Source organism: Chionomys nivalis, chromosome 20 (genome assembly GCF_950005125.1).
Source record: "Chionomys nivalis chromosome 20, mChiNiv1.1, whole genome shotgun sequence".
NCBI lineage: Eukaryota > Metazoa > Chordata > Mammalia > Rodentia > Cricetidae > Chionomys > Chionomys nivalis.
Genome location: NC_080105.1, coordinates 9,306,997 through 9,328,212, shown reverse-complemented (window position 1 = coordinate 9,328,212; position 21,216 = coordinate 9,306,997). Strand labels below are relative to the sequence as shown.

Sequence of the window (21,216 nt, the reverse complement as noted above, 5' to 3'; positions counted from 1 at the left end):
TAAGTCCTGAGTCACTCAGTATAATGTTCAGTACACGTTGGAAAATCACTTGATGTGGTAAGCAGAGAAAAAGGTTAGATATGAAACTCTGTGACGATAAATACTTGTTTGTAAACACTAATTTTATGGCTGAAGATGAAGATTCTGTCTCTGACTTAACTGAGGATCTTAAGTATTAAATTGAATAATTTCCCCCACCTGCAAGAATCCTTCTAATGACTTGCTCTTCTCTCTTCCAGGAGATGAGTGTCAATTGCTCCCTGTGGCTGGAGAACAGCTTGTCTGTCAAACGCCTTGCATTTGCTAAGTTCTCTGAAGTCCCTGGAGAGTGCTTCCTCCTGTTCACCCTCATCCTCCTCATGTTCTTGGTATCACTGACAGGCAATGCACTCATAGCCCTTGCCATCTTTACAAGTCCAGCCCTGCACACACCCATGTACTTTTTCCTGGCCTACTTGTCTCTCCTGGAGATTGGCTACACTTGCTCTGTCATAAACAAGATGCTGCAGAGTCTTGTGAGTGAGTATCGAGGGATCTCTTGGGAGGTTCGTGCCACACAGATGTTTTTCTTCTCATTCTTTGGAATAACAGAGTGCTGTCTACTGGTAGCCATGGCTTTTGACCGCTGCATGGCCTTATGCTACCCACTCCAGTATGCAACCCGAATGAGCCATGGGGTATGTGCCCATTTGGCAATGGTTTCATGGGGAATGGGATGCATAGTAGGGTTGGGACAGACGAATTTTATTTTTTCTTTGGACTTCTGTGGGCCCTGTGAGATAGACCACTTCTTCTGTGACCTTCCACCCCTCCTGGCACTTGCCTGTGGAGATCCATCCCAAAACAAGGCTGCCGTCTTTGTGGCGGCAGTCCTCTGCATATCCAGCCCATTTTTTCTGATTATTTCTTCCTATGTCAGGATTCTGATTGCCGTGCTGCTGATGCCTTCACCTGAGGGACGCCATAAAGCTCTCTCTACCTCTTCCTCCCACCTACTTGTAGTCACACTCTTCTATGGCTCAGCATCTATTTCCTACTTGAGGCCCAAGGCTAGTCACTCACCAGGAAGGACTAGCCAAATTCTTGGCCCTCTTCTATACAGCGGTGACATCCATGCTGAACCCCATCATCTATAGTTTACGGAACAAGAAAGTCAAGGCAGCCCTGAGAAGAACTTTGGGCCTGAGAAAAGTTCTGAGCAGGAATAGGTAACAACAGAACCACACAGAATTATTCACTAATAAACATGAATATAGAACCAGAGTAAACAAACAAATATTGATACATTTTCTGTCTGACTTATTGATCCGGGATGTCATTCTTATGTTGTGAATGAATATTGCTTTTATTGGTTGATGAATAAAGCTGTTTTGGCCTATGGCAGGGCAGAATGTAGCTAGGCAGGAAATCCAAACAGGAAAAAGAAGGTGGAGTCTGGGAGACGCTGAAGGAAAAAGATGCCAGATTATTCCCAGTAAGGCCCAGCCACATGGTAATACACAGAATAGCAAAAACTGGTTAATTTAATTGTGGGAACTCGTCAGTAATATGCCTGAGACATTGGCAAAACAATTATAAGTAATATTAAACCTCTGCAAGTTCATCTGGGAACTGGCAAGCAGGAGAGTAACCTCCAGTTCCAATTTATATTGAGTATCTTTGTAATTTTGAAAGTATCTCTTCATCCAGGGCTATGTTCTAATTACTAATTCTGAAATGATTTCAAATACTAAGGGATACAACTAAAGAGACCAATACAATAGAGAGCATTCTATTATGTTTTAGTTCAGGATGAAAATCTAAATTGCAATATCTCAGAAGTTTTGCAAATTCTAGTCCCTGATGCCCCCAAGACTTCTGCTTCCTATCCAGTTATATCACACACAAATCTTTGTTCTAAAGTAACTATATAATGGTCTTATATCAGTTCATGTCTTTATTTTATAATTCACATGCTAAAAGTCTTTGAATTCTTTTGTAAATTGTAATTAACTAAAACAGTGTAAATATTACAATATGCTAAAATGTTAATTTGAAACTATTTGCTTTAAAATATTAAAGAAAACATTTATTTTCAAGTGTTTCCATGGAAGTTTTTTTTAATGCTAAATGGTCAATATTTTGGAACTTGCAGGTCATTCAGGCCAGGGAAGCCGCTCGGTTAACTGAATGTCTTTACCTCTCCCTCCATTCTTCCCAGTCCCATCTCCAGTCTCATCCCCAGTTCTGCAGCAGCACACCCACTGTAGTAGCCCCTCCTCTCTGAAACCCTACCCAACAGTCCATGAAGACCTTCTCCTACAATATTTCTTCACCCAATATTTCTTCATACTGATTTCCCAGTACGTATCATCTGCAGGCATTCCCTGGGATTAGCAGGCCCTGCAGGCTATGGAAACAGGTAGGCCAATTGCAGATCTTAGTCTCTCCCTTCTCTCTTTCAAATCTAACTCCTTTTGACACCTCCAGCTCTATAACAGACTTGTATCAGCCTCATCTCCACCACACTAGGATAGGTTTTGAGCTACAGAATGCTCAAGATAATTCCAGCTTGGCTAGCTTTGATGGTGTGCTTTCTTACAACATTCTGGCCAGATCTTCAAGTAAGAACTTCAGAAAAACCCTACCAACTACTCAGAGACTATATGCAATTGTACCAGATAGTAATCTTGAAACTTAAGTTTCATTTTAGTTTTTAAAAGATCCCACAGCCCGGAACTCGCGTAAAGAAGTACACACATTACTGTCAGAGCTCGCACCGTTGCGCCCAGGGCCGTCAGGGACCGCCGCCCCCGCAGCCACCGCCTTCCGCTCCGTTCGGCTGTCCGCCCCCGCCGCTGCCCTCCCCGGCTTTCCCGCCGCCTCTTCCCCAGCGGCCCGGCCCCTTCCCGGGGTCATCCGCCCCCTTCCTCCAGCCTCCGCTGACACTGCAACCCCGCGCCCCGGCCGAGACCTCCCGCGGCGGCGGCAGCGGTTCCTTCTTCCCGGTACCCCCTCCGCCGCTGCCGCCACCGCCTCCGCAGTGCCGGCCCTTCCCGGGGCCCGACGCCGGCGAGCGTCCGCGGCCACCGCCTCCAGGCCCCGGGCCGCCCTGGAACCCGCGCTGGGCCGAGGCGCCGCCGCCGCCCGACGTGCTCGGGGACGCAGTCCTGCAGCGCCTGCGCGACCGGCAGTGGCTGGAGGCGGTGTTCGGGAACCCTCGGCGGCCGGGCGGCCCCAGGCCACCGCGCACACCCGTCGGGCCCAGCCTGGGCGAGGTGCGCGCGCGATTGCGCGCCGCTTTTCGCCTGGTGCGGCGGCTCCGCAGCCTGGGGCAGTCCCTGCGAGAGGCCGAGGCCGACGGAGCGGCCTGGGCCTCGCTACACGCTCAGGCTGTGCCACTGCGAGCGGAGCTAGTCGAGCGGCTGCAGCCTCTGGCCCAGGCCGCCTATGTGGGCGAGGCGCAGCGGAGGCTTGAGAGGGTCCGGCGCCGCCGGTTGCGGCTTCGGGAGAGGGCCCGGGAACGCGAGGCTGAGCGGGAGGCGGAGGCCGCGCAGGCTACGGAACGGGAGCAGGAGATTGACCGCTGGAGGGTGAAGTGCGTGCAGGAAGTGGAGGAAAAGAAGCGGGAACAGGAACTCAAAGTGGCTGCTGATGGTGTCTTATCTGAAGTAAGGAAAAAACAATCGGACACTAAAAGAATGGTGGACATTCTGCGTGCTTTAGAGAGGTTGAGGAAACTGAGGAAAGAAGCTGCAGCGAGGAAAGGGGTCTCTCCTCCTGCCTCAGCAGATGAGACTTTTGAGCATCATCTTCAGCGACTGAGAAAACTCATTAAAAAGCGCTCTGAACTGTATGAAGCTGAAGAGAGAGCCCTCCGAGTTATGCTAGAAGGAGAACAGGAGGAAGAGAGGAAAAGAGAATTAGAAAAGAAACAGAGAAAAGAGAAAGAGAAACTTTTACTTCAGAAACGAGAAATCGAGTCCAAGTTATTTGGAGATCCGGATGAGTTCCCACTTGCTCACCTATTGCAGCCATTCCGCCAGTATTACCTCCAGGCTGAGCACTCCTTGCCTGCGCTCCTTCAGATAAGGCATGATTGGGATCAGTACCTGGTGCCGTCTGATCATCCCAAAGGCAACTCTATTCCCCAAGGATGGGTCCTTCCCCCGGTCCCCAGCAACGACATCTGGGCAATGGCCGTTAAGCTGCATTAAGACGCTCCAGGAGTGTGATCCAGCAGGCAAGCACTGCAGCTCTAGATATTAGTGATGCTGTCATCTCACGCTGTAGTCTTCTGCACAACTTAAACTCCATGCGCCATTGTCTTAGCTGGAAGTCCTGCTTCTTTCTGGTCTCTGCCCTGGCCAGAGGTGCCTTTTGAAACAGATTAATAAGGTTCTTCGGGAAAGGGCCTAGATGAACTGAGGTTGTTAGCATGGACAGGGGCCTTGGCTCACTCAATGTGCCTCTGTTTTGAGGGGCTTGGTGAAATGTGGCCTGCTCATTTTCTCTAGATTTGTTGTATATTGGTGGATAAGTACAGTCATCACACTTGGTTACTCCTTATCTTCCTGTACCAATTGTCCTCCAGCTCCCAGGAGTACAGGTCAAAGTTTGACCTAAGTTCCGTTAATCCCAGTTTTGGTGCAGTTGGGAGGCTGCCACTGAAGATAACAATGACTTTAGACTGGGCTGCCAGGAATGCTGACAGCTTAGAACTGTTGTCCTGTGGAGAGCTTAGAAAGCCAGACCAGACCAGTGCCAGACAAGGTTGGCTCCTGCTCTGACAGACATTGCCTGTGTCCTCATGAAAGCATTAGTCTGGAGTTCCAAGAGATCCAGCTATGTGGGGTCTTCAGGAATAGAAATGCGTGTCCCTATGGGACTTTAAATCTCAATCACATGGTAGGGGCTTGGGTAGCTCTGGGATTCCCCCCACCCCCCTTAGCTCAAGCTTCTAAAAATATCCATGTAGTAAAAGTTTGGAAAAGAGCAAGTACAAATGGTAAATTTTATTTTTTATATTCATTAATAAGGGCTATTGTTATTGGACATGATCAGTCATGACATGTTACAGTTTTTGTTTTGCTTTGTTCTGGGTTTTGTTATTTAATTTTCTAAAAGCTAAATAAATATCATTTTCACTTTTTCGTTTGAAAAAGAAAAAAATAAAAGATCCCACAGAAATAATATTGCACCCATGACAGCTGGAAGTATTTCTAAAAGCTATTACGACTGAGTACATATTATATTTGTCTTTCTGGGTCTGGGTTACCTCACTCAATATGATTTTTTCTAGATCCATCCATTTGTCTGATAATTTCAAGATGTCATTATTTTTTCTGTTGTGTGGTACTCCATTATGTAAACATACTACATTTTATTTATGCATTCTTCATTTGGTGAGAATTTATAGTTTAAGGGTTTTTGCTATTACAAATAATGCTGATATGAACATAGTTGAGCATTACACCTGCTCTATACATACACACACAGAGACACACACATGTGATGGAGGAAGGTGTGAACAGTTTTCAGCTGCTTAGATTGAATTGATATTCATGTCAGATTTAAGGAGAGAGAATGTGCTCATGATAAGCTTGTGAAGTTTACTGAGCAGAACTAAATTCTTCACCTTAAATCAGAAAGGATTCTCAAATTTTAAATGTATTTCATATCCAATTAGTCAAAATAACACTTTTTATTAATTTATTTATTTATTTAATTATTAAAGATTTCTGCCTCTTCCCCGCCACCACCTCCCATTCCCCCCTCCCCCAATCAAGTCTTCCTCCCTCCTTAGCCCAAAGAGCAAGCAGGTTTCCCTGCCCTGTGGGGAGGTCCAAGGACCACCCACCTCCATCCAGGTCTATTAAGGTGAGCATCCAAACTACCTGGGCTCCCACAAAGCCATTACATGCAATAGGATCAAGAACCCATTGCCATTGTTCTTCAGTTCTCAGTAGTCCTCATTGTCCGAAAATAACAAACTTTTAACATGCTTAATCATTACCAAACATTAACTGAATCAACAGTTACATTATTTGAATATTTGAGTTGAAGAAAATATTATGTTATTTATATGTATATGTAGGTGCATAGAAAAATATGTACACATATTCATGTTTATTTCAGCATAATTATTATTGTCTTAACGGTGATTTTTTAATATACAAAACAAAATGGATAAATAATAATTTTATAAAATATGATATGACCAATCTAAGAGGCTTTAAAGGAAATGAAGATTGATGACAGCTGGAGCATAAATTATTTCAATCCTTTTGTAACCTGGTTGGCAATCTTTATTAAAAATGAATATGCTCTAACATTTAGATAAGAAATTACATTCCTCCAACAGATGCTCTATCATACTACAAAAGCATTTGTTCAACTATGTTCATAGCAGCATTATTTGTAATAGCCAGAACCTGGAAACAACCTAGATGCCCTTCAATAGAAGAATAGATGAAGAAAGTGTGGAATATATACATATTAGAGTACTACTCAGCGGTAAAAAACAATGACATCGTGAATTTTGCATGCAAATGGATGGAAATAGAAAACACTATTCTGAGTGAGGTAACCCAGACCCCAAAAGAGGAACATGGTATGTACTCACTCATAAGTGGATTCTAGCCATAAATAAAGGACATTGACTCTATAATATGAGATCCTAGAGGAGCTAAATAAGATGAACCCAAAGAAAAACATAATTATCCTCCTGATATTGGAAGGAGACAAGATTGCCAGGCAAAAATTGGAAATTTGGGGGTGGGGTGGGGTCGGGGTAATGGGAAATGGGGAGAAAAAAGTGAGAAGGGGAGAAGGGGGAGAGCTTGGGGGAATGGGACAGTTGGGATGAAGGCAGGGTGGATATGGGAGTAGGGAAGTATATATCTTAATTAAGGGAGCCATTTTAGGGTTGGCGAGAGACTTGATTCTAGAGATATTCCCAGGTGTCCATGGAGATGTTCCCAGCTAGATCCTTGGGCGGCTGAGGAGAGGGAGCCTGAAACGACCCTGTCCTATAGCCATACTGATGAATATCTTGCATATCACCATAGAACCTTCGTCTGGCGATGGTTGGAGATAGAGACAGAAACCCACATTGGAGCAATGGACTGAGCTCCCAAGGTCCAAATGAGGAGCAGAAGGAGGGAGAACATGAGCAAGGAAGTCAGGACCATGAGGGGTGCACCCACCCACTGAGACGGTGGGGCTGATCTGTTGGGAACTCACCAAGGCCAGCTGGATGATGGAGCATGTGATCAAACCAGACTCCCTGAGGTGGCTGACAAGGAGGACTGACTGAGAAGCCAAGGACAATGGCACTGGGTTTTGATCCTACTGCATGTAATGACTTTGTGGGAGCCTAGTCTGTTTGGATGCTCACCTTCCTAGTCCTGGATGGAGCGGGGAGGGCCTTGGACTTCCCACAGGGCAGGGAACCCTGACTGCTCTTTGGACTGGAGAGGGAGGGGGAGGGGAGTGGGGGGAGCGGGAGGGAAATGGGAGGAGGGGAGAAGGTAGAAATTTTTAATGAAATAATAATAAAAAAGAAAAATTACTTGTAAATATGGAAAAAAGAAATTACATTCCTAGATTTAGCAAAAAATAAAAATTATTCATTTGTTCATTGAAAGATATATACGAGAAAGTTCTTTCCACATCATGTGCCTCTAAATATAACCAAAAGTATAATTGCTGTTGTACATCTTCTTTTCATAGGTGGAATGATATGTGAAAAGCATAAATGTTAGACAACAGAAACCAGTCAAAAATAATATTAATTACATGCTGCTTATTAACCTAATTTCAAAAGCAGGCAACTGTAAGGCACAGTTCATTAGTATCTCAGAGCATCCTTACTGGAAAGAGTCTCAAGGAGAACTGAGGGTCAGTCCAGCAGCTAGGGGGCATCTTCAAAATTGAATGTAACTTTAAATATAAAATGTCTTCAGTGTGTATTACACAAAAGAAATAGATAATTTTTTAAAAAGTGAGATAAGACCAGTAGAAGAATCACATAAAATTTAATAGCTTTGTAATAATTTATGCTGCTATTGTATTTTCCCCCATGGCCAAAATTCTCATTTACTTAAATTCTGCTTAATTGCAACAGAGGGACTGACTCCCTAAGGTCAGAATTTCTAGCACATTTGGTTCTAATGTCACTAGTCTACAAGGGTTAAAAGGCAGATTATAGGCAAATGTGACTTACAAAATAAGCAGAGTCAGATTTGTGGTGAGGGTTAGATACACCGAAGGTTCAGAGCTGCAAGGAACTACAGAAGCGAAAGGTGAAGCCAGCCTAAGAAGTGAGGTACCCAGAAACCCGAGACACATCTTCCATTAGGATGAGCAGTCAGTATTCTAAAAACGGTAACTTTACTTTTATTTCTTATATTTTTCAAAGTATTGCTTTGTGAACTGTAATGATAGTAAAAACATTTGTTTCACAGTTAGAGGCTATAAGCAATGCAGGAGAGAGGCACAACAGGGATTGGGAATTAAAATTACTACAGTCAATAAAAAAATTAATTTACAATACATTAAACCAAAGTCATCTTTTTTTTTTTTTTTTTTTTTTGATTTTCGAGACAGGGTTTCTCTGTATCTTTTGGTTCCTGTCCTGGAACTAGCTCTTGTAGACCAGGCTGGACTTGAACTCACAGAGATCCGCCTTGCCTCTGCCTCCCGAGTGCTGGGATTAAATGCGTGCGCCACCACCACCCGGCTAGTCATCTTAAACTTGACCATCATGGGTGATATTGAGATTGGATTACTAGTTTCATCCATCAGGATAGCCAAGTGAATGGCAGGAGAAGCTGTGCCAGGTAGTTATGCTAAAGCATGAACTGACATTGTCCTCAAAACCAAAGGAGATTTCATAAGAAACCAACTTATAGGTTTGAGAAATGATTTAAATAATCAAGAATCTGGATTCCTCTTTACCACATAGTCATAATTCTATATGTATTAGCTATAATCTGCAAAGAATGACTACTGAGGATTAGGGAGTCTACATTTTTTATTTGCACTGCTTACTCACAATGAACCTTGCAAATGCTCATTGAGTTTATTATCACTCTAGTTAGCTTGCAAAAAGAAAAACAATGAAAAGACAGGTTATTAGGAGCCTTCTACCCATGGCAATCTGATCATGCACCCTACACATAAACTCCTTTTCTTCTTAAAACTGAAAGGCTACATTTTTTTTATGAATGTAAGCATGAGAACATTTTTTGAATAATTGTTGTCAACTATTTGTTTAAAATAGCTATAAATATTATTTTCTAAGTAAACCTCTAAACATATCTACTCTGTCTTATAAACTTTCTCAAAATAATAAAGGCTATTTGGAAAATTTTCTCAGGAAACACCATTTCATTTAGAAATTTTAAAAATTTCTTTTAGCTGTGTTTTCCTTAAAATTAGTAATGAATCATACTTTAAAAATGTAGAAGTCATGCTGTTCAAGATGAAATGCCACCATGAGTGAAATCCAATTTTGTGGTTTGTTACACTTTAAATACCATTTCCAGATGTTCTCTATTGTCCAAAGACCATCCATGAAGGCTAAAAGTCTTACACCTTTCTTTTCGTAAAATATTAATTCTCATGTTTATCTCAGTTAAATCCAAAAGGAATGCTTATTGGTACATGCAAAAGAACAATCTGTTTATGACTATGATCTGGTAACTCAAATTATACTTAGGATGTTTATCTCCTCAATTTATCAAATGGTTCTGCTTATATCCATTATGAAATTCATGAACCACAAGGAAACTGGTGACCAAAACATTCTTTGCCATTGTGGGATAGTAATCAACCTGAAATTTTTCATGTCATGAAATTTTTTTTGTTCCATATCTACTCTCTTACATCCCATCACTGAATTTCTATGACATCTTCCCTAGCCAGTAATTCCACTATGAGGGCTATAAAGTGACTGAGATGAAATGCGTGGATGTTTTCTCTGTTCCAAACAACAGCTCCTGATGTCTTCATTGAGGGCTCTGACAGGAAATAATTGAAACCATAATGTCAAATATGACAAATATCAGTAAGAGGAACTACAATGTTCTTTGGAGGGGAACTATATTTAGCCACATCTATTGTAATTGGTTAGTAGAAAACAAAGCACAATCACTAAATGAAACATGGAAAGCCGGGTGATGGTGGCGCACGCCTTTAATCCCAGCACTTGGGAGGCAGAGGCAGGCCGATCTCTGTGAGTTCGAGGCCAGCCTGGTCTACAAGAGCTAGTTCCAGGATAGGAACCAAAAAGCTACAGAGAAACCCTGTCTCGAAAATCCAAAAATAAATAAATAAATAATAAAAAAAAAGAAATATGGAAAAAGTAATACAATTGTAAAATAAAATTGTTAATTCTATGAAAGGCAAAGAACACATTTTTTATTTTTGTGTTTTTTTCATGATTTCAACTAAATATATCTCAAAAAAGTGAGAAAATATTTCACCTTTTATATCTTGCCTGCTTCATATAATGAGTTATTCTGAGATAACTACTTTTGTTGGCTGGACAAACAGCATGTAAGATCTGGCAGAACCAGAGCTGAACAAAAGTTACTGGGATGCTGGAGAGGTACAGAAGGAATTGCATAGATAATTAGCAAAGAATAAGACATTTCAGTGAAACAAGAGAGATAAGAACAAGAAATCTATCATACAAAGGGGTGACTATAGGTAAAAAGATACCTTCTATTATTGAAAAATGCTAACAGAGCTGAGGTAAAGTGTTTTCAACAATAATTATTAGGATTTATTATCACATGAATAAGTCACTATATTTAGTCATATTTCTCAAATTTCTCAAATTATTTATAGACAGCATGTACAACTTTGTCAAAAATAAGATGGCGATAAAAACAAATTCATATAAAACTGTCAAAAATTCTATAGTAAGTGAAGGAATAGAATTATACATATCTTTATTTTGGGATTAAAACTATTCTTAAATTAAATTAAACATTATCTCTAAAGTGGTTACAAAACCTTTTTACCAAGAGTCATGATAATGTTTGGTATCTCAACAACAATATTACATTTATGTAACCTTGTACTTCAACTGTGTAATTTGAGTAATTTGTTCTCATTTAAACCAAGTGTTTATTTTACACAAAGGAGCATGAAACATACAATGCAATCAATTTGCATATGTACATAGTCATATTTTTGGTGGCTGTCACAACACAAACAAGTACCAGATAATTTTTAAAAATATTCTTCACAACTTTTCCCATTCTGCTGCATAAAGCTGAATATATAAACAATCATTCTAGCTTCAGGAAGATTACATGAATATAATGCAAAATTTTAAGAAATCATGTGAGAATTTTCCTCATGTAGGAAGTATGACTAAATTGGAAAAAAATGAGATCATCTCTGGAAACTGACTTTTATAGTTTGTGTTATTTGACTGTTGGTGTATGTGTGTGTATGTTTCTTTTTCCTTTTTTGTTTTTTGTTTGTTTGTTTTTGAGACAGGTTTCTTGGTAGCTTTGGAGCCTGTTCTGGAATTCGCTCTTGTAGAACAGAATGGCCTTGAACTCATGGAGATCTGCCTGCCTTTGCCTTCCAAGGGAAGTGCTGGGATTAAAGGCATGTGCCACCACTGCCCCGCTGTGTGTATATTTCTTTACATAAACAAAAAAGGACACATTTTATACCATCAGTCTCAGTGATGTTAACTCCTCATTATTCTGTGGCTAAACATCTTTGTATATTAATTTTACATGCACATTATCCTGCGTTTTAGAGGTTTTATCCTTGTTGTCTTAATTATATTAAGCAGAGAGAAGATTCTACAAAAAAAAAAAAACAGAAAAGAAAAGAAAAAGAAGTATATTTGTCACCACCAACTGACTGCTTTTCATGGGTAGCAATTTCAAACTTCTATTATACAAAAGTATTAAGAACCTGCAGGAATGTGCCTTACTCTCTCTGAGGCATGAATGGGGTTGGGGGAAAGGTGGAGGGAATGGGAGGAGGGGAGGAAGGGGGTATTGGTACGTGAAATGAAAAAAAAAGGATAGTTTGTTCTCTTTTAAAAAATAAATAAAAGAACCTACAGGAAGGCAAGTTCAATTGAGAAAAATTATGTTCAAAAATATTTTGAGTAAATTACAAACTTAATGAAGCTTCAGTGAGGTTTTCACTTTCTTCTGTGTTAATAGATACAACACCTGATAACAAGTATCATATAATACATCTTTATTATATTTGCCTTTTATTTCTTTATTTTTGTTTGGTATTTGGGTAGCTTGCGGGAGCAATGGAGAGACACAGAGCCTCACTCTGCAATCCGTGCTGGCCTTTCTTTCACATAAATCCTCTTGCTTCAGCCTTTCAAGTGTTGGGGTTACCAGTGTGAGTCACCATGCCTGGTTCTAATTTGACTTTCTAAAACTCTTTACTTGTAAAAATGTGGGTATAAGAACGGATGACAGACTATACATGCACAGCTGTTAATACTATTTTTCTTATTGCAGAAATAAAATGAAGTTATTCATGGTTTTGTTTCAGCATCCCCTATCCAGTTTCTTTACTACATGAAACATTAAGGATAACCAGGACGGCAAAGCTCTATTATTGATATTTTTCAGTATGGAATTCCAGCAATGAGAAGGCTCAATAGCACCCCTCATCACACCAGCGGCTTTGTTCTGGTAGGCTTTTCTGAATGGCCCCGACTGGAGATGGCTCTCCTTGTCGTCGTCTCCATCTTCTATATATTGACCCTCTTTGGTAATTCAGCTATTATCATTTTGTCTCGCCTTGATCCTAAACTCCATACCCCCATGTATTTCTTCCTGGCCAACCTTTCCTGTTTAGATCTCTGCTATACTACTTCTACTGTCCCCCAGATGCTGATAAATGTACAGAGCCATAAGAGAAGCATCAGCTATGAGGGATGCATAGCACAGCTGTTCATCTTGCTCGGCCTTCTCTCCATCAGGGCTTGTGATCGCTATGTGGCCATCTGCCAGCCTCGGCGTCACACAGTTGTCGTGCACTCTCAGCTGTTGGCAGCAGTAGCCTGGGTAACTGGTTTCAGCAACTCCTTGGTGCAGACAGTCCTGACTTCTTTGTTGCCTCGTTGTGGGAAATACCAGATAGAGAATTTCTTCTGTGAGGTACCTGCCATGCTTCAGTTATCATGCGTTGACACCTGGGTCAATGAGATAGAGATGTATGCTGCTGTGGTTGTCATAAAAGTTATCCCACTTGGGTTAATTCTTTTCTCTTATGTCAATATTGTCAGAGCAGTCATAAGGATACTGTCTTCTGAAGGTCGGAAGAAGGCTTTTCACACTTGTGGGTCCCATCTTTTGGTGGTCGTAATGTGCTATGGCTCTGCCATCAGTGGATATGCATACATGGCACCTAACAGCAGCTCAGCAAAACTGAAGGGCAAGCTTTTGGCACTCTTCTATGGACTCATGACCCCAATGCTTAACCCTCTTATCTATGCCTTGAGGAACAAGGATGTCAAGGCAGCAGTGAAGAAGATACTTGGAAGAGAACAAGAGCAAGGATAGAATTCAGCTTAGGTGAAAACAGGTCCTATTGAAATCCAGTCCTTGGTTCCAGAGCAGACTTGCTAACAGCCATTATTCTTCTAATCAGAAAAACTATCCTGATTGTGACTACTTATTATTGTTTATATGAAATAGTCATTTAGTTCAACAAAACAAAAAATGATTAAGTAAATATTAAATTTTATTAGAAATGTTGTGTGGAAAATGAATAGGGGTAGCAACTTTTTAAAAGTGTAAAAACACATCTACATGAAATTTAGTCATTTTGTGCCATACACAAACAAAATGAAATATAATTTCCTACCTTCAATATTTTGCATGTTATAAAGATAAAGATAAAGTTTTATATCTAATCTTCCTTTAATCAGTATTTTGAGTTACCTTCCTGATAAATGAGTGGCTGTGGTAATGATCTGCACTGCTGTGGAGGACAGTAATGAGAAGAGGGCCCCATAAAATCCTTCTGACTGTGTTATTTTCCTCAGTCTTCCTCACAATGTATTTTTTATCTCATATTGCATTGTGTAATAGATTTGTTTCCATTGTGATTTCTCTGCATGTAAGGAACAGAGCATAACAGATTTTTTGGTTCCAGTTTTTGATAGTATACAGAAATTATCTATCATGCTAGGGAATTACCATTACACTATTTGTTATTCAATAATATTGTGGTTTTTTATTAACTTAAGTCATTATCTTGCTTCCAATTTTTGAAGAAAGGATTTCATTTATTTTATGATGAACTGAAAATTGTTATTATTTTTCATATAATATATTTTGACCATATTCTTTGCCTTCCCCCAACTCCTTTATCATCTCTAACTCCCTACCCACCCAACTTCATGGATTTTTTTCCTCTCAAAAAGAAAAAGAAAAGAGAAGCAACAAAAAACAAAAAGAATGAAAATCTAATAGAAAAAGTCAGTAAGACAAAAACAAAACAAAACAAAAGGTACACACACACACACACACACACACACACACCATCAGCATGGAGTTTGTCTTGTGTTAAGTAACTCCTCCTAAGCATGAAGCCTGCCATACTCCTCTTCTCAGTGCTGAATTTTTTTCTAGTTTGAACCTTTGAAGGTCTTGTGCACGTTGTCATAGTCTTTCTGTCTGTCAGTCTTTCCTATTTGTAGTCCCTTGATTTTCTTCAGTTGTTTTATTGTTCTAGGTAAGAATTTAAGTCCTATATTGGATAGGTATGGAAATAGTAGACAATCTTGTCTTGTTTCATAGGAAATGTTTTGAGTTTCTCTCCATTTAGGTTGATGTTGGCTATGGGTTTACTATAAATTGTCTTTATTGTATTGAAGCATATCCCTTGTATCCCTAAGCTCTCTAGGACTTTTACCAAGAAAGGATGTTGGATTTTGTCAAAGGCCTTTTCAGCATCCAATGAGATGATTACATGGTTTTTGTCTTTTAGTCTGTTTATGTGGTGGTATATGTCTATTGATTTCTGCATGCTGAATCATGTTTGCATCACTGGAATGAAGCCAACTTGATTATATTGGATAAGCCTTTAATATGTTTTTTAATGTTATTTATTTTTCTCAGATCTCTCATGGTGTTGATGTCTATGCTGATTGATTATAGCTTTGTCAGTTTAAGAGCAGAAAGCATACCAGCTCCTCCTACAAAGCTTCAGATGTCTTCTCAGTTCTCTTCATTAGTAAAAATCAGGCCGCTGGCCTCAATAGAGAGCTACTTCTAGGTCTCTAGCTGACAAAGGCACAGTTTACCTTGCTACCAGACTCTACAAAGAGTATAATCTCACAAAACAGGATGCAAAGTAACTTTTTGCTACTCCTTTGTGAGATATTTTGTTCATAGATTTGTTGGCTATTTATAGCTGTGGCAATGAGAACATTTTCTGTAGATTTAAATGCAGTATTTGCTGCATAAGAGTTTTCTTGCTTTTTACCCCATTTACGCCCTCTTTTTTATTACTCTTTAAGCTATTCCCAAATAACTCTTTTTGTGGATCATTTGTAGTGTCTATGAACTGACATTACTACTTATGTGAACATACTCTCGCAGAGAATAGTACAATTGATGGTAAATGAGTGATCCACTATCACCATCCACCCATCTACACCCATCAACAGGATCTAGCATCCACCTGCAAACTATAGTCGCACAACAGCAGCGCAAATGTTATGAGAGTATCCAACCACTTTTTAAAATTGGATTATGGAATCACACCTAAAGGAACATAGAAATAAAATGACTCCCAATGGCAAATATAAAGAAAGAAAAGAAGCAAATTCCACCCACCAAGTACCTGTTTTCTACAGAAATTTTTATGTAGTCTGTCAACAGGCAATTTTGTGAGATTGTCTCTATGTAAATTTGACTATTAGAACAAAGAATGAATGATATCACCCTAAGGCCTCCTGGTTTGTGTGTGGTGGGTGGGGGATGGAGCAAGGTTACTCCCTTGTCTGTGCAGAAGTCACACTGCTGAAGTGTTTTGGGAAGGAATTCCATTTTGAAGGGAAAAGTCATGGCTTCACAAGGTTTTTACATATATGACAGTGATTTTTCTAAAATCGGGTTGCTCCATGTGGACATGGACGTATACACTTCCCGAGGATCTGCCTGTTGGTCTGTCATCTGTACATTCACTGTATATTGTGGACTCTGACAGACAATTCCAGCTCTAGGGAATCCAATAGTTCTCTTACTTCTTTGGTATCTGTATGCTTTGTGCACAAAGACACATGCATTAATAAAGTATGATAAATATTTTAAATTGTTTTATCAAAAACTAGAGAAAGTCATAAGCAAAGCCACTGAAAATGTCAAGTATTTGTGACTGAGCCCTCCATTTTGGTCTGCTGATCTATCATGCTTTCTGAATGCTGAATACTTCACACTGGCTCGATTCCTACATCTTTATAGTAATTTTAAATCAGAAATCAAGGTGTTGTAATTTTATTTGAAAACTGTTTATCTATTGAGATCTTGGTCCATTACCTTCCCTTTGATTTTACTTAATAATGTTGGCTGTGTAGCAATGTCTGGCTTCTTGGAATCAGACAGAAGCAGTGAACAGTGGGTAAACTCTATTGTAAATGTAATAAAAATACCCACAAGTTAACAATCTAACTTTAAACAGGACAGTTCCACAAAAAAATTACTTCAATCAATTTCAGTAATCAAGCTTAATTTTTAATGTTGTTAATGGGTTGTTTAATTTGATATTTGAGAGTTAATAAGACAAATTAAAGATAATTGGGGTGACTTTTAAATTTAGATTTAATGGCTTTAAGAAATACATTTTCTTCTTATTTTGTCCAATTTGAAATTTTATAAGTTCTTTTACCTCTGCTTAGACTAGTTAAAGAAAACCAAAAGAACATGCATTTTACATTATTTAAACATTTAAAGAATTTTACAAACTAACTAGAGAAGGCTGAATCTGAGAACCGAGGAATTCATAATCATTTTTTAGTTCTACAAATTTCTTGTCTTGTTTTGCCTGGAAGGGACTGGATTTCTAAGATCATGTTATTTAATAAAATCACCTAATATTCTGAATACAGTAATCACAGTTCAGAAATTATCATCTAATGTACATAACTTGATATGTAAAATTAATTTTTTTGTGAAAATCTCATTTAGCAAAAACACAGGATGAAAAAACCTCCACTAGGAGACCCACTGGAGCAGACCATTGAGGGAAAACAAAAACACGGGTGTATGGCTTAGACTAGGGCATTACCAGGAGACCTTGGTCCAAGGATATAGAAACTATGTCTCACAGGGTTTGCATGAACACACTACTAAAGAATGCCTCAAAGACTTTTAGCTAGCATTAAACACACTTTAGACAAAAGAGATCAATCAATAGAAATCTTTAATAATATAGAGCCAGAATTCTTAATTTAAAAAGTGACTATAAAAAGAGAAAATTGATTGCAGGAGTCTTGACAACAGCAACTGTTTTCAGTTTATTAGATAATGTGATTATCAGCATAGGACATCTCTGGGTACAATAATTAGGGGAGCGGTTTTATTGCTGGTAGCTCTCCAGAGAGGCCTGTGAGTTTGGTTATGGATAATCTGTGTCAGGGTGATCCTGGGTATTGCCTCTGGATAAGCACCTCCATATCACTGAAAACAGATCCATATCTCTACTTCGCAAGAATTTTCTCTCTGGGGCTGTTATCTTTTCTCACTAGCCTTTTCAAAGCTCCCTTCACATCTTTGTTTCTTAAAGTGTAAATGAGGGGGTTTAGAGTAGGAATAACCACAGTGTACAAAAGGGTGATGAATTTCCCCTGACTATGTGCATACGAACTATTAGGCTGGATATAGACAGCAGTGATTGTGCCATAAAATAGCACTACTACCAGCAGGTGCGATCCACAGGTTCCAAGAGCTTTACCCCAGGTTAGAGCTGACTTTAACCTCATCAGTACTTGGGCAATGTACCCATATGATACCAAGATGAGTGCCAGGGGAAGGAGGAGTAGCACCAAGGAAGCCATGAATAGCTGCACTTCGTTGCTACACAGGCCAGCTTGATCATGGCAGGAACTTCACAGATGAAGAGATAAATCCTGTGGTTCCCACAGCGAGGCAGGTGGAGGGTGATGGTGCCCTGAATCAGCGTGTTGCCCACTCCACTCAGCCATGCTATTCCTGCAAGAGCCTGGCAGAGCCGTGGGTGCATAACTGTGGCATAATGGAGTGGCCGGCAAACAGCAGCACAGCGATCAAATGCCATAACTGCGAGGAGGACACACTCAGTGGACCACGGAGCCAGAGACACATAGAGTTGAATAGCACAACCTGTGGGAGTAATTGTCTTGGCTGGACCATGGAGGTTCCACAGCAGCTGAGGAACAATGCTGGTGGAAAAGCAGATATCAACAAAAGAGAGGTTGGTAAGAAAGTAGTACATGGGTGTTTGGAGCACGGAATCCAAACAGGAGACAAGGATGATGGCTGTGTTGCCTACCAGTGTCAGGAGGTAAGAGATTAGCACCACCACAAAGAGGAACTTTTCAAGTTGTGGCTGATCAGAGAAGCCCACCAGGATGAAATTGCCACCTGAGCTCTCGTTAACTGTCATCACTCTACCTATACAAAGGAGGGCGGCAAACACAGAAGCGCAGGTTCGATAAAACGGAAATGGAAAGGGATCAGAAATCCGCTAGAAGAACATGGATCCTAAAGACGGAAGATAGGATATGTTCTATATAGGAGACAGGTAGGAAAATGAGGGAGAGAAAGAGAGAGAGAGAGAGAGAGAGATTGAGATTCATGTTTCAATGGAAAGTCAAAGATGATGGAGGAAGAACATTGGTTAAATAATAAAGAAACTGCCTAGGTCCATTGGATAGGCCAACCCTTAGGTGGGTGGAGTAAACAGAACAGAATGTTGGGAGAAAGAAGCCGAGTCAGGAGTCGCCATGATTCTCCCACTCCAGACAGAAGCAGGTTAAGATCGTCTCTGGTAAGCCAGCTCATGGTGCTACATAGAATATTAGAAATGGGTTAGATCAATATGTAAGAGCTAGCCAATAAGAGGCTGGAACTAATGGGCCAGGCAGTGATCAAAAGAATACAGTTTCCGTGTAATTATTTCGGGTAAAGCTAGCCAGGTGGTGGTGGGAAGCAGCCCTGCTGCACATATTACAACAGAGTGGCACCCAACGTGCTAATGAACTCCACGTAAAACCTGAGAGGGCTTAAAAAGGACAGAAAGAGAATTTAAGACAGCTTTTTGCTGTTTCTGGGTTATGTGCCGCAAAGAAATTGTCCTGACTCAGCAACAGGAAAAAACTGGCTGTTTTAAAATGCCGGCTTTCTGGGCTGTGCCGCCATTGCGATCTCTGTCTGGCTCCTGCGGGAGACAGAGCTTTTGAATGGAGCATTTGGAGTAAAGTGCTACGGCTTGCTTGATGGCAATGTGGACTGCTGTGTGCCTGGAACTGTGTGTGACTCAGGGGCACCAAATGGTTCTGATGCAGGAGCAGCTCAGCTCCGCCATGCGGAACTCTGCTGGTCTCAGGCAGGAACTACCGTAATTACCATAATAACAGCGCAGTTAAGGTTTAGACTGGGCAGGACACAGGCAGTACCATAATACCTCTAAATGGTGCAACTTAGATTTTTAAGAACTGCTTAAAATTTTAAAAAATGCTCCTGGATAGTAAAAAAATTACAGATTCACAATAGAACTGATTCAGACACTGTTGGATGAATGTACGTAGGCTTGAGAGAGAGAAAAATATATATATGAAGAATAAAGTTAATGTCTTAAAAAGGGTAAAGTCTTTAAAGAGACAGAGTACAGATAGTTGTAGATTAAAAGAAATAAAGAAAAATAAGCCACGTAAAAATGGAAAATTCACAGAGAGTCTGGATTCTTTGTATTATTGTGTTTTCTTTAAAATTTTTGACTGTGAAGGAGCTAAGTACAGAGAGACATTTCATTATATGGGCTGCCAAGCTAAATCAGAATGGATATAAGGGTATTATGATTTCAGAATATGGGTCTAAGGATATGATGCTTTGGAGAGGGTCTTCTTTTGTTTTCACAGAGGATGCGACCCTGTGGATTTCTTCTATCCCAATATGGTATGATAGACCACGCCCTCCTGAAAGGTTACTGTGAACGCCCTCAAAAAATTACTTCACTCAACTGCCAACTGAGATGACCCTGGCACACAGGTTATCCCATAAAAGACCTGAATAACAGCGCCCCCATTCAGCAGGAAGTAGTTTGGAGAGAAAAAAAAACTGCGCCCATATTCCCAAATATTGTTTATGAATATTTTTTTACATTTAAAGGGGGATATGATATAGATATGAATAATTTGCATTGGTATAGATTTTAAGGTCAATTTTGTTATATGTATATGTATTTCTGATCTTGATTAAGGTATTGTGATTGTGTAGTTCATTTAAAAATGTAATGTATAATTAGGAAATATAGGTTGCTAATGGATAATCATAAATAATAGTCAAGCTTGTAGTCATGTTAGTTAGGTTTTCTAGATGTGCATAGATATATTTCAGATAGGCATTCTTCATATCTTTCAAAGGCTACAGAATATGGCATTTAGTGTTTTAATAACTTAGGGCTTTTCATGACAATGAGACACGTCTGCTCCTGGCAGCACCAATCTACTTCAAGAGGAAGATGGGCATCGAAGAGGCTTCTTATGGAGTTTGATAGCCATTTGGGCAAGAAACTGCTCTTGCATGGACTGATGTATAAACTGGATACAAAGAACCCGCAGAGAAAGGACTGCTGAACTTGCCTAAAGGTGAAATGATCTTTCGGGGTTCCTGACTCATGAAAGAGTCTGTGAGACATTCTGCAGGACACAGCAGATAGTGACTGAACTGTCTTTGAAATTTCCTGCTTCATGGAAATGTCTGCTGAATACTATGGCCTGTAGGCCGAAGATGGATGCCCCAACGGTACAAAAGAACTTTGGGTGACTGTCCAGGCAGCAAGATGTCTCTGTCATTTCTAGAGTTTTGGATTTCTTGTTTACTTAGGTAATATTATATCCTTCTGGAGTCTTTGATGGAGTTGAAGAATGGTTAGTTATAGTTATAGTTTTCCTTAGTTATGATAAAAGATAAAATAGATATAAATATTGTAACTGTAATTCTTGCTTGATAACTGTTTTGC

The 21,216-nt window shown here is 40.1% G+C and overlaps 2 protein-coding genes and 2 pseudogenes across 2 annotated transcripts; 3 read left to right on the top strand and 1 right to left on the bottom strand.

Moving 5' to 3' along the window:
* The first annotated feature begins 242 nt into the window (after positions 1-242).
* Positions 243-1,212, top strand: LOC130862822 (olfactory receptor 10C1-like; annotated as a pseudogene).
* Positions 1,213-2,564: 1,352 nt separating this feature from the next.
* On the top strand, positions 2,565-4,651 carry LOC130863164 (programmed cell death protein 7-like). Its single transcript, XM_057753061.1, has 2 exons — positions 2,565-2,603; positions 2,712-4,651. The coding sequence occupies exons 1-2, from the start codon at positions 2,565-2,567 to the stop codon at positions 4,194-4,196; spliced, it is 1,524 nt and encodes a 507-aa protein (XP_057609044.1). The 3' UTR covers positions 4,197-4,651.
* A 7,978-nt stretch (positions 4,652-12,629) lies between these two features.
* LOC130863163 (putative olfactory receptor 2B8) lies at positions 12,630-13,550 on the top strand. Its single transcript, XM_057753060.1, has one exon. The coding sequence runs from the start codon at positions 12,630-12,632 to the stop codon at positions 13,548-13,550; it is 921 nt and encodes a 306-aa protein (XP_057609043.1).
* Positions 13,551-17,695: 4,145 nt separating this feature from the next.
* LOC130862821 (olfactory receptor 2G3-like) lies at positions 17,696-18,639 on the bottom strand (annotated as a pseudogene).
* Between the last annotated feature and the right edge of the window lie 2,577 nt (positions 18,640-21,216).